General features: G+C 42.7%; 1 protein-coding gene across 2 annotated transcripts; it reads left to right on the top strand.

The window, feature by feature from the left end:
- Window positions 1-3327: 3327 nt before the first annotated feature.
- Znf397 (zinc finger protein 397) lies at window positions 3328-10678 on the top strand. 2 transcript variants are annotated; one of them, XM_057788279.1, is made up of 4 exons: window positions 3328-3526; window positions 4947-5419; window positions 5631-5772; window positions 8627-10678. In XM_057788279.1, exons 2-4 carry the CDS (start codon window positions 5009-5011, stop codon window positions 9652-9654), a joined length of 1581 nt encoding a protein of 526 aa, XP_057644262.1. In that variant the 5' UTR covers window positions 3328-3526; window positions 4947-5008; the 3' UTR covers window positions 9655-10678. The 2 variants fall into 2 exon arrangements, with proteins under 2 accessions (XP_057644262.1, XP_057644263.1); XM_057788280.1 differs by lacking the exon at window positions 3328-3526 and having other exon boundaries at window positions 3549-5419.
- The last annotated feature ends 682 nt before the right edge of the window (window positions 10679-11360 follow it).

The raw sequence follows: 11360 nt of genomic DNA, 5'->3' as shown, positions 1-11360 counted from the left end.
ATGAGACACAAGGAGAAAATCTGACTAACAAGCAGATTCCTTAGCCCTGACACAGAGAAGAAAGCAGTGCACCTTTTTCCTGCTTCAGACACCATCTGTCTCCTGGACCTGCGAGCACCGTGGGGGCCAGAAAAGGAAATCGGAACAGAGAATAACCCAGCGCAAAGATGGCAGACCTCAAATAGACAGACATCTGGAGACTTACCAGCCTTTGCCAAAACACCAAATCCATCAGCCATGGGAATGGCTTCATGCATATCGCTACCCAGGTCAAATGCAGAGGTAAGGATATTTAGTAAGGTTCCATTGCAGCAACTGAAAACTTTACTGCAGATAATATAGCCTTGTCTTTCAGGTGTTCCATTCCTAAACAAAAGCTTCTCAGTATAAGAATATGCAATAGGTTTGAAGTAAAAATAAGTGCCAAATTTTCCTCTTATGCTCAAGCTGCTGCTACAAATCAAAGGAAGAACCTGTACCCCTTTCCATGAATCTAGTTCTCTATCAACAAAGTACAGCAGAAGTGATGTACTGCTTGTTCCAGGTCTAGGTTTTCCTTTCTCTTTCACTTTTGTGGAAACCCGACACCATGTAAGAATGTTCGGGCTGACCATCCTAATGATGGATGAGACTAAATACATGGTGACATTCTTTTTTTTTTTTTTTTTTCTTAAAGATTTCTGCCTCTTCCCCGCTACCGCCTCCCATTTCCCTCCCCCTCCCCCAACATGGTGACATTCTTGAGTGGAGAAGAGTAGGTTGCTCTAGCAGAAAGGTAGCACCAAGCCCAGGAGTGTAAGTGAAGCCACTTAGACCTTCCAAGCGCCAGAACTGACGTCTCAAAGCAAGGCCCAGCAATCTCTGCTAAACACTGCTTGCATTCCTTGCCATGGAACTGTGAGCAACAACACATTTGCTGTAATATCTACGCCTTTAGAGTGGTATGTTATCCTGCAATAGACAACAAACACCAAGCGATATAATTCTGACAGAAAATCACAAAGGGGATAAGAGATAGTTTATTTGGGAGACAAATATGAGCGGTCATGGTCAGAGAACGCAGGTTTAGGCCACCCCAAATTAGATGCTCCAATGTGGAAGCAGTTTCATGAAGTTTTTATAGTAACAGAAGAAAGTATTGAACACCAAGACACATTTTAAATACATTGGTGGAGACATCAAAATCATGTTATAGGCCAGAGGAGAAAGCTCAGCTATAGGCTTTGATGCTATCCTGAAGAGTACAAATATAAGAATACAGAAATGTAGATTCCAGAAGTAAGAATGTAGAAACAAAGAAATATAAAGTTGTAAGCCTAGGAGAATGAGAGCAGGCTGTCAGCAGCTTTCTCAGCAGCTTAAAGATGAACTATTAACAATGGGTTACTCTGCTTTACAACCCATAGCTCTGCAAGGCTGAAGCGGCCCTCTGCAAACTGAGAGATCTCCTGCAAACTGAGGGTCAGCTTTTAGATAACCCCCTGGCCACTCATGACCAGCAACTGATGTGAGCTGAATTAACTCTTAGATGATGGGATGGACGTGACTTTTTGGCTGTGCATTGTCCCATACCCTTCCCTGCTACACAAAACCAGTAATGTCAGGGGAGTGCAGAGCTGTGGGAAACACCAGCAGAAAGTGCCAGGAGAAACAACGGGCTAAGTACAAACACTAGTTTAACTGAAAAACCCTGTCAATGGAAATAGAAAAAAAGGCAATTTGTATCTGAGTTTTACCTCAAGTTTGTAAAAGTTCTTTTGTTCATGCCTAATGCTTGCTTCTTGCTATAAACAGGGGAGTTCGGAAACAGCCCATGGCCACAGCCTTACAAGCCCATCTCTGGCTGTGGTCTCAGCTAGCTGATAAGCTTTTTGGGCTGCATGGAGAATTATTTTTTTTTTAATTTTTAATTTTTTTTCCTGGAATAAAGTTTGCTTCTGGTTTAATAGACTTTGATGGTCTGTCCCCCATCTTTGTACAACCCCCATGGACCCAACAATCTGACAACACTTAGCTAAGTTAATACATTTCAATGGAAAATCAGTACATGGGTCACAAAACTATTAGGTCCCACAGAAGAGTAATAAATGGCTACTGAAGAGGTTAAAGGTGGCCCAAGATCATTTGGCTCCAGACCTGCAACATCCCAAACTCTCCAAATCACTGAGGTTATATGATCAGTTAATCAGTCTTGCAAAGGTTAATTCAAGGTATAGTTTCTGTCTAGGAAGTTTTGTTCAAACTTATCTATTTGATATTTCTAAATTGCTATTATTTCACAATGCCTATGATTATTGGTTGAGTTATTAATAGTTCTACGTAGAACCTAATGGACATTGTTTCCAATTATCTGATTTGTTGGCTCACAAAAGAGAATTTACTTGTTTCTATGTTATCACATATGTTACCCTTTTAACATTTTCAAAAATAATTACAAATAAATGAAAAACTATTTGTGAAAAATAACAGACGTCCTTAATATATACAAGATATCTCACAAAGTAAGCACCCCAAGTTTTCAGAAGAGACAAGCAGGGACTGGAGAGACGGCTCAGCAGTTAAGACCATTTGCAGTCTTCCAGAGAACCCCAGTCTATTCCCAGCACCCACATGGAGGCTCACATCACCTGAAACTCCAGTTCCAAGGGACCCAACGCCCTCTCTGACCTCCGTGAGCACTGCACACACAAGCAATATAAACAAAGACACACATGCACATACATAAAAATAACAAAGATAAATATTTTAAAATGAGGACAGAGGGGCCTGGAAAAATGGCTCAGAGGTGAGGAACACTTGGCTGCTTTTACAGAGAGCCAGTTCCCATGCACAACCACGATCACTCCAGTCCCAGGGGCCTCAACGCCCTCCTCTGGCCTCTGCCCGCAATGCATGGTACAAATAAATGCGCAGGAAAAACATTTTTAAACATAAACAATAAACATTAAAAAAAAAAAAAGGAGGAAACCCCGACTTTGAACCCGAGTCTGTTTGAAGCAAATACAAGCGCCCAAGGCACCGCAGCTTGGTTTTGTGCAGTGACTAGGGCTGCACAGGGGACGAGGCGTGGACTGCTACTGCTTGCTGGTGCATTCACTCATAAGTTCACTCTTGACAGAGTTCACGGAAAACCGCTGTCATGGCAGGAGAACATGAATAGGGAACTGGGAAACCGGGAGAAAGAGTGGGACTGACGGGACAATAGAGCTGGCGGGTGGAGGCGGGAGAAAGACCCCATGTGGGAGGGGCCTGCACGCGAGCGGAAGGGGTGGGACACACGGAGGCAGCCGCGCGCGAGCGGAAGGGGCGGGGACGCGCCGCGGTTCTTTGTGGCTGCTGTGCGCCGCCGGGGCTGCTCCCGCACGGGCGCCAGGTCGGAGGTGAGGCGGTGGCCCGTCACGTCGAGGCCCTCGACCGCAGCTTTCCGCGGGACAGCCCGGTGGTGCCCCTAAGGCCAGCGCTGACGCTGTGCTGTAACCCGGAAGCGAATAGCAGGGTGAGAGCCACGGGCTGCCGAGGAAGCCAGGTTTGTGGCGGGTGTTTGCTTAGCCTGGACGGCGAGAGGCGGTGTCTTCGGCGCCTGGGGTCTCTGCCCACGGAACCGAGGTGTAGTGAGAGCCCCGAGCTACCGGGCGTGAAGGGCGCTGCAGACAGTGAGGGGCGAAGGAAGTTTCAGGCTCAGTTAATGGGTGGCCCCGTGCTCCGTTACCCGTAGGGGACGGCAGTGGTGTGACTTAGGCTACTTGTCAGGGGTCGGGTTCTCTGGTGGGCATGGGGCTGGGTTGATGTGTAAGCTGGGACACAGGACGGTGCGCTCGCCGCCTCCGTCCCGGTGGGGAGGGGTGTCCAGGGCCGGGTTTTAACAATTAAGGACATACAGGTCTCTGCATATACCCGCTCCAAACATCATGTCATGTTCGTTTCATATCCCCACATCTAGGACGTGATTACTACCATATTTCGATTGAATTTAGAATATTCAGCTCTTGAGAACTTAAATTGACCTTTTGCATTCATAATAGCATGTTTTTTTAACCCAAGCCAAGTATTTTACAGTTACTGAATTCCTCACTAAATTCATTCATAAGCCAAACCTTTCTATAATACTAGTTCAAAACAAAGCCCACACACACGTAAGTGCCTCCTATTCGCTGAAAACTTAAGTATACTAGTGGGATCAAACGGCAAGTATACAGCAATATTTTATTTAAACAAACTCATGTTTAGTACAAATTTTTAATTTTTACTACCTTAAATGTAGACTAACACTACATGCTATAAAAAACAATAAAAAGAAAATTAGGCTAGCATTCTATTCTGCCAAACGCTGGGCATAATGTTACATGCCTTTAATCATGGCACTGCAGAGGCAGGAGGATCTGTGAGTTCAAGACCATCCCAATGTACATAGCAGGTTCCAGGACTACATAGACCCTGTCTCACAAAAAGAGGAAAAAAATTGCCAAAGTATTATTATTCTTAGGTTTCTGAACCTGAAGCTTGTATTTTATTAAAATTTTCTGTGGCTGGGGATGTAGCCCTATGATAGAATGTTGTCTCGCATGATGAAGGGCCTGAGTTCAGGTCCCAGCACTGTCGAAGAGAGACAAGGATGCGGCTTAGTAGCAAAGTGTTTGTCTGCCATTCATAAGACTGTGAGTTCATTCCCAGCACTGAAAAAAGTTCTGCTTTATATATGGGGTAAAGAATTTAATCTGGACTGAAACATGACTGAAAAGGAAATAATCTTACAATGTAATTCATATTAATATTGCATTCTTACACTTCTAAGCATTTTTTCTGTAATTAGGAGTTCTACACAGTAGCGGTATGATCTTAATTCTTTGTCGAGTTATTTAGTTTAAGCCTGTTACCTTTCAATATTACAAGTTTTTAGAGATTTTTCTTTGTATGCTATAAGTTAATAGTGTTTTCATATCTTGTAGGATCCTCCCCCAAGCACAAAGCTCAGTTATACTAAGGTTTCTGTAAGCTATTTCAGCCCAGAATGGCTATGGAATCCAGAGCAATTTCAACTTTAAAACCTCAGGATCATCAAGAAGAATTAATACTAGTAAAAATAGAAGATAGCTTTTCTTGGAGTCAGAACTGTAAACAGAATGGAAGCACCCAATCTTGCCAAGAATTGTTTCGCCAGCAGTTCAGGAAGTTTTGCTATCATGAAACACCCGGGCCCCGAGAGGCGCTGTGCCGACTCCAGGAACTTTGCCATCAGTGGCTGATGCCAGAGCTGCACACAAAGGAGCAGATCCTCGAGCTGCTAGTGCTGGAGCAGTTCCTGAGCATCTTACCTGAGGAGCTGAGGGCATGGGTCCAACGGCATGGCCCAGGAAGTGGTGAGGAAGCTGTGAGTCTGCTGGAGGATCTGGAGAAAGAGTTTGATGATCCAGGGCAGCAGGTGGGAACAGAGATAGGATGCTTTGTTGGGGGGGGGGGGGTGCAATACAACCTCGATTATGTAGTATCTTATCTGGCTAAAATGTCTCTCAGGAACCACAACCTTAATATAACAGTAGCACATACCTATCTCTACCACCCATCCTTCATCTGTGACAGTGACCTCATTAACCTGTTCAGGGTTTTTACTAATCATATTTTACTTGTTTTAGGTCCCAGATAGTCCACAAGGACCATCAGTGTCATGGAAAGATTTAACATATCTCAGAGAATCCCAGGATTCAACAAGCATCCAAGTCCGGCCTCTGAAGACACAGCTAAAATCCTGGAAACCTTGCGCTTCCTCTAAAAGTGGTAAGAGCCGGGCGGTGGTGGTGCACGCCTTTAATCCCAGCACTCGGGAGGCAGAGGCAGGCGGATCTCTGTGAGTTCAAGACCAGCCTGGTCTATAAGAGCTAGTTCCAGGACAGGCTCCAAAGTCACAGAGAAACCCTGTCTCGAAAAATCCAAAAAAATAAAAATAAAAAATAAAAGTGGTAAGAATAGAAAATCCTTAGATTTATGTAAGTTAGGCCTCTGGTTTTGAAAATGCAGGCTTGCATTTATAAATTTGTTGCGTGTGAATATCACTTGTATTAATCAAAACAGAGGTACTAGGGCTGGAGAGATGGCTCAGTGGTTAAGAGCATTGCCTGCTCTTCCAAAGGTTCTGAGTTCAATTCCCAGCAACCACATGGTAGCTCACAACCATCTGTAATGATGTCTGGTGCCCTCTTCTGGCCTGCAGACATACACACAGACAGAATATTGTATACATAATAAATAAATAAATAAATAAATAAATAAATAAGTAAAAAAAAAAACAGGTGCTCACTTCAGTAGCTGTGACCCTCATGAATTGCAGTCATCTTCCTTATATGACCCTGTCATTGATTCACTTAATTGTTTTATAACTTTGAAGACTGCTAAAAATGTCTAATACTGTAGTAGATAAGTTTCTATCTTCAAGTAACTTTGAGGCCTTCGTGAGTGGTTCCTACAGAGAAAAGCAGATGCAGCCTAGTGCAGTAAATGATGGAATGCACATAGGCACTGTGTGGGTACTGTGGCAGCACATAAAGTGACTCCAGACCTAATGTGAAAGCCAAGGAGGGCTGGAGAGTTGGCTGTTCTTGCAGGGGACATGGGTTCATGGCAACTTACAACCGTCTGTAACTCCAGATCCGACACCCATATACATAAAATAATAAAATAAATCTTTAAAAAAATGAAATATTCAAGGAATACTTTCTGGAGGAAGAACCATCTAAGCTGTAATTTGAACTAGAGTAAAGAAAGCCAGGTAAATAGGTAATTAAAGTGAGAATACAAACGGTTATGGAAATTATAAGTACTTTAATTTGACTGGAGAATTGATAAGGGAAGGTATAATGAAGAAAATCTGAAGGAGAAAATGAGGCACAGTTGTTACAGCCTTTATGTCACACTGGTCCAGATCCCATGTGTAAAGGGGTGCAGCTGAAGGGTAGTGGGTAGGGAAGTGTAGTTCAGAACTCAGCTGCAGAGTATAGAAATGATGTGAGAAAGGCAAGACCAGAAGCTTCACTATAGAAGCATCCAAGAGGCTGTAGTGAGTGAGGAAACCTGTGCTGCTCTGATGCATAGAGAAGATTAAAGCTGGATCTTATTCCTCAGCATTGAAAGTGCATTACAGTAGATGAGCATCATTAAAAGCAGATCGTGAATGAGAATAATCTGAATGTGATAAAGTTTCAGTCTTGAACGACTTGGTTAATAATGGTACTGTTTGTAAAAAAAAAAAAAAACTGATGTATTTGATGTGGTATATTTGGGTATAAATATAAGCAAAAATTCAGTATGGAAGTCTCCAGGTAGAATTGAAGATCTGAGAAGACATAAGCTTAAGTGCAAGTGCTAATTGAAATCTAGGGTAATGTTTCAACAGTGAAGCTACAGAAAACCCAGGGTAGACTCTGAAGGAGTATAGTTTTTAAGTGACTAGCCCTAAAATCTAAAACAATAGGGAGAGAAGGAGGGCACTCTCATTTCTAATTCCAGCCTTTAGATGGCTGTAGGCTTGCCCTTGGTTTGAGGCCAGCCTGCTCTGTAGAGTGAAACCCTATCCCAGAGGAAAAATAGAACAATGAGAGGTATGGCTCTCAGTATCGTGCTCCAAAAAGACTAAGATCCAAAAGTACCCATTCAGTTTATATAGTTATCAAAGTGGTGACCTTGACAAGAGCCAAGGAGCAGTAGAGTTGAAGAGAAAGGCAGACTAGAAACCAGACTGCAGAATGGGATGATTCTAGACAAACCGTTTCAAGAAATTTCACTGTAAATGGGAGGCTGCTCAGCAGATACATAGGCAGAGAGCTTGGTTTTTAAGGAGGGCGGGAGTGACCTGCACGTAAGCTGGTAAGTGGGATTGTCTTAGGTTTCTTTTGGGTTTTATAGTAAGATATCCTGGCTAAAGCAACTTAAGGGGAAAATGGTTTGTTTTACCTCATGATTACAGATTACATTTCATTGTTGAAGGACAGTTAAGACATCAAGAACGTGAAGCAGCGAGTTACATCCACGGTACAGAGCAGAGGAGGATGGAAACATGCATGCCTGCTACTGTACTCTTTCTCTACTCTCACAGTCCGCAGTGTGCTGGGCCTTTTCACATCAATTAACAGAAGACAGTTTCCCTCTCCCAGACACGCCCACAAGCCAACTGATCAGACAGCCTCACTGAGACATTCTTCCCAGGTGACCCTAGATTGTGTTGGGTTGATAATTAAAAACTAATCATTACAGGAAGTCAATTTAGAAAGAGACTGAAAATAGTAGAAAAGTAATGAGCAATTGTCCAGTTGATGTCTTAAAAGAAAGGAAAGGTGAAAGGCGCAGGAAGATGTAGGCTTCAGCACTGGGAAAGAGAAACTATCCTAGGGGACACTGACGTCTTTCTAAGTGGACCCTAGAAGGGTCTATTTTCCCTTACATAGAAAGTACCTTAAGTTAGCCATATGGAGATGACATATAATCCCAACGACTTGGAAAGGTGGGTAGGAAGAAGCCTTTGAGACCAGAAGTATCAGGCTAACCTGTGGAACATAGAAAGACTTGAGAGTGTTGAACGAATGTAAATTCTGGAGTTTTACTAATTTTATTTTGTTTTGTTTTGCTTTTACCGTGTCAGATTCTAAGAATAATGAAACAACAGCAAAAGAGGACATTTCAGAAGAAAAATCACCGGGACTCTCTTGGGATCCTTCATTTAGAGGTGTTAGTGAGCACAAAAGCAATTTAGAGTGGCAGCAGAGAAGTTCCCCTCTCCATAGGGGTAGTTTTAGTCAAGTGATCTTCACACACAAATCCTTAGCAAAGAGAGATCATCATGATGAATCTCAAAGATGCTTAATTCTAAGTACCAACTCTGTAACATGTCAGAAAGTTTCTCCAGAAGAGAGACCTTACAGATGTGATGTATGTGGACACAGCTTTAAACAGCATTTCTCTCTGACACAGCATCAGAGAATCCATACTGGAGAAAAGCCCTATAAATGCAACCAGTGTGGGAAGGCCTTTAGTTTGAGGTCATATCTCATTATTCATCAGAAAATCCATAGTGGTGAAAAAGCATACGAATGTAATGAATGTGGAAAAGCCTTCAATCAGAGCTCAGCCCTCACTAGACATCGGAAAATTCATACAGGTGAGAAAGCTTGTAAATGTAATGAGTGTGGCAAAGCATTCAGTCAAAGCTCTTACCTAATTATACATCAGAGAATTCACACTGGTGAGAAACCCTATGAGTGTAATGAGTGCGGGAAAACCTTCAGCCAGAGCTCAAAGCTTATTAGACACCAGCGAATTCATACAGGAGAGAGACCCTACGAGTGCAATGAATGTGGAAAAGCTTTCAAGCAGAGCTCAGAGCTGATCACCCATCAGAGGATACACAGCGGAGAGAAACCCTATGAATGTAGGGAGTGTGGAAAAGCCTTCAGTCTGAACTCAAACCTCATCAGACACCAGAGAATTCACAGTGGAGAGGAACCCTATCGGTGTAATGACTGTGGCAAGACCTTCAAAAGGAGCTCAGCCCTTGTTCAGCACCAGAGAATCCATTCTGGGGATGAAGCTTATATATGCAATGAATGTGGGAAGGCTTTTAGGCACAGATCAGTGTTGATGCGCCATCAGAGAGTCCACGCTGTTAAGTAACTTAATACAATGATTCATAAATAGTTTATTTTTCTCTATATTAGCCAGAACGTTGACTTTGGAGCAGGATTCCACAAAGGTAGTTTTAAAAAAACAAAACGGTCTTTAGTCTAACTTGCTATGTGTAACACTTCCCGATGCCACTGCGAATTTTCTTTGAAACTTCCTGTGATTGACCAGAGCAAGATAAAGGACCATTCCTTTGAGATTTGCTCTTAACATTAGGAATACTCAGGAAAATAAAAAAAAAAAGGTAATGTAATATTGAGACCTCATTTTCTATGAGAATGTCATTGGAAGAGGCTACATCTGATTATACCAGATAATATGGATGACAAGAGAGACTGCTTAAGAAATTCAAAAGTTTTTTACTTAATAGTAGCCAGTCAACAAGAAAAGTGAGCAAACAATTTCATTGATGATTTGTTGATCCCAAGACAGGCCCAAAATAAACTGAGCTTGAGAAGAAAAAGATACAAATTAGTTTAGACAACCTGAGGGCCCTGTCCATTCCCCACCCATGTGCTGGGTATTGAATTTAGGGCCTTACATGCTAGGCAAGTGGTCAGTTTTGTTATTTTTTTATGCCGGCTTTGTGCCAGTGACTAGAAATAAAGAAAGATATTTCTACAGTCTAATGGCCATTACCAGTCAGGTGATGACACTTTAGTATGGCCACAGCCTTTGGGGGTGGAGTTCGGGTTTATTTGTGCAGCCTTGGCTGTCCTGGAACTCTGTAGACCAAGCTGACTGGCCTTGAACTCAGAAATCTGCCTGCCACTGCCACTATACACCAAGTGCTAGGAGTAAATGCGTGTGCCACCACTGCCCTGCACTTTCCCCATTTCCCTCTTGTGAATAACTCTGGATAAAGGATATTGAAATGACATGGAAAATGAGTTAACTAGGAAGGAAGGCAGGCCAGGTTACAATGAAAGATTGTTTTGTTTATCACCAGAAACATTACCTATTGAGTTCAAAATTGGCATCCTTTCTGTGAGATAGGATTACAGCCAGATTCTCAAGCACTGCATATGAGCCTATGAAATTTCTATTAATAAACTCGTAAAAACCTAGAGTCCTTGGTCAGTGTGGCCTAATGGTAAGGGCTAATCAGTAGTTTCCCAGCAGAACCTGAGACAATGTTTAAACTTCTACAGAGAGTGGGAAGAGTCCAATATAAGAACAGCCCAGATGCAGACTCTTTGGGTTCTTTAGACAATATTGGAGTTGCTGTATTAAAAGATGCCATAGCAACTGTTTGTAATGCTGCCATTTCTCCACCTGAGCACAATCTGCCTTGTGCAGCTGCTCAAAAAGTCTCCATTTCTGGGTCTTTGGCTTTTTCTCCAATTACCCTGCACATATTTTGTCTTATGTCAGCAATATTTAGCAGTATCCTGAACGTTTTAAGGGCATGCTAGAGCAGTGAAGACGCTGACTTTGTTGGGCCTGGCCCTCTTCTGAGGAGCCCCACAGGAAGAGTATCCTAATGCTGGTGCACCGTGCAACGTGGAGAACTGATCAACTCAAGAAGCCTTGTCATCCCTGCAGTCTCAACAGTGAGACAAAAGGCATACCTGGTCAGTTTGAGCTACATGATGGGACCATCTCAAAAACACTGGGTAGAAAAAGTCAATTCAAAGACCTAATAGTTTGGAGGAATAATATACCTTAACAAAATCAAATCTATGCAGAAACAGAAA

The sequence above is a fragment of the Chionomys nivalis genome, chromosome 14 (genome assembly GCF_950005125.1).
Source record: "Chionomys nivalis chromosome 14, mChiNiv1.1, whole genome shotgun sequence".
Lineage (NCBI taxonomy): Eukaryota > Metazoa > Chordata > Mammalia > Rodentia > Cricetidae > Chionomys > Chionomys nivalis.
Note: the sequence above shows the minus strand (reverse complement) of the source record. Positions and strands in the feature narration are given on the sequence as shown.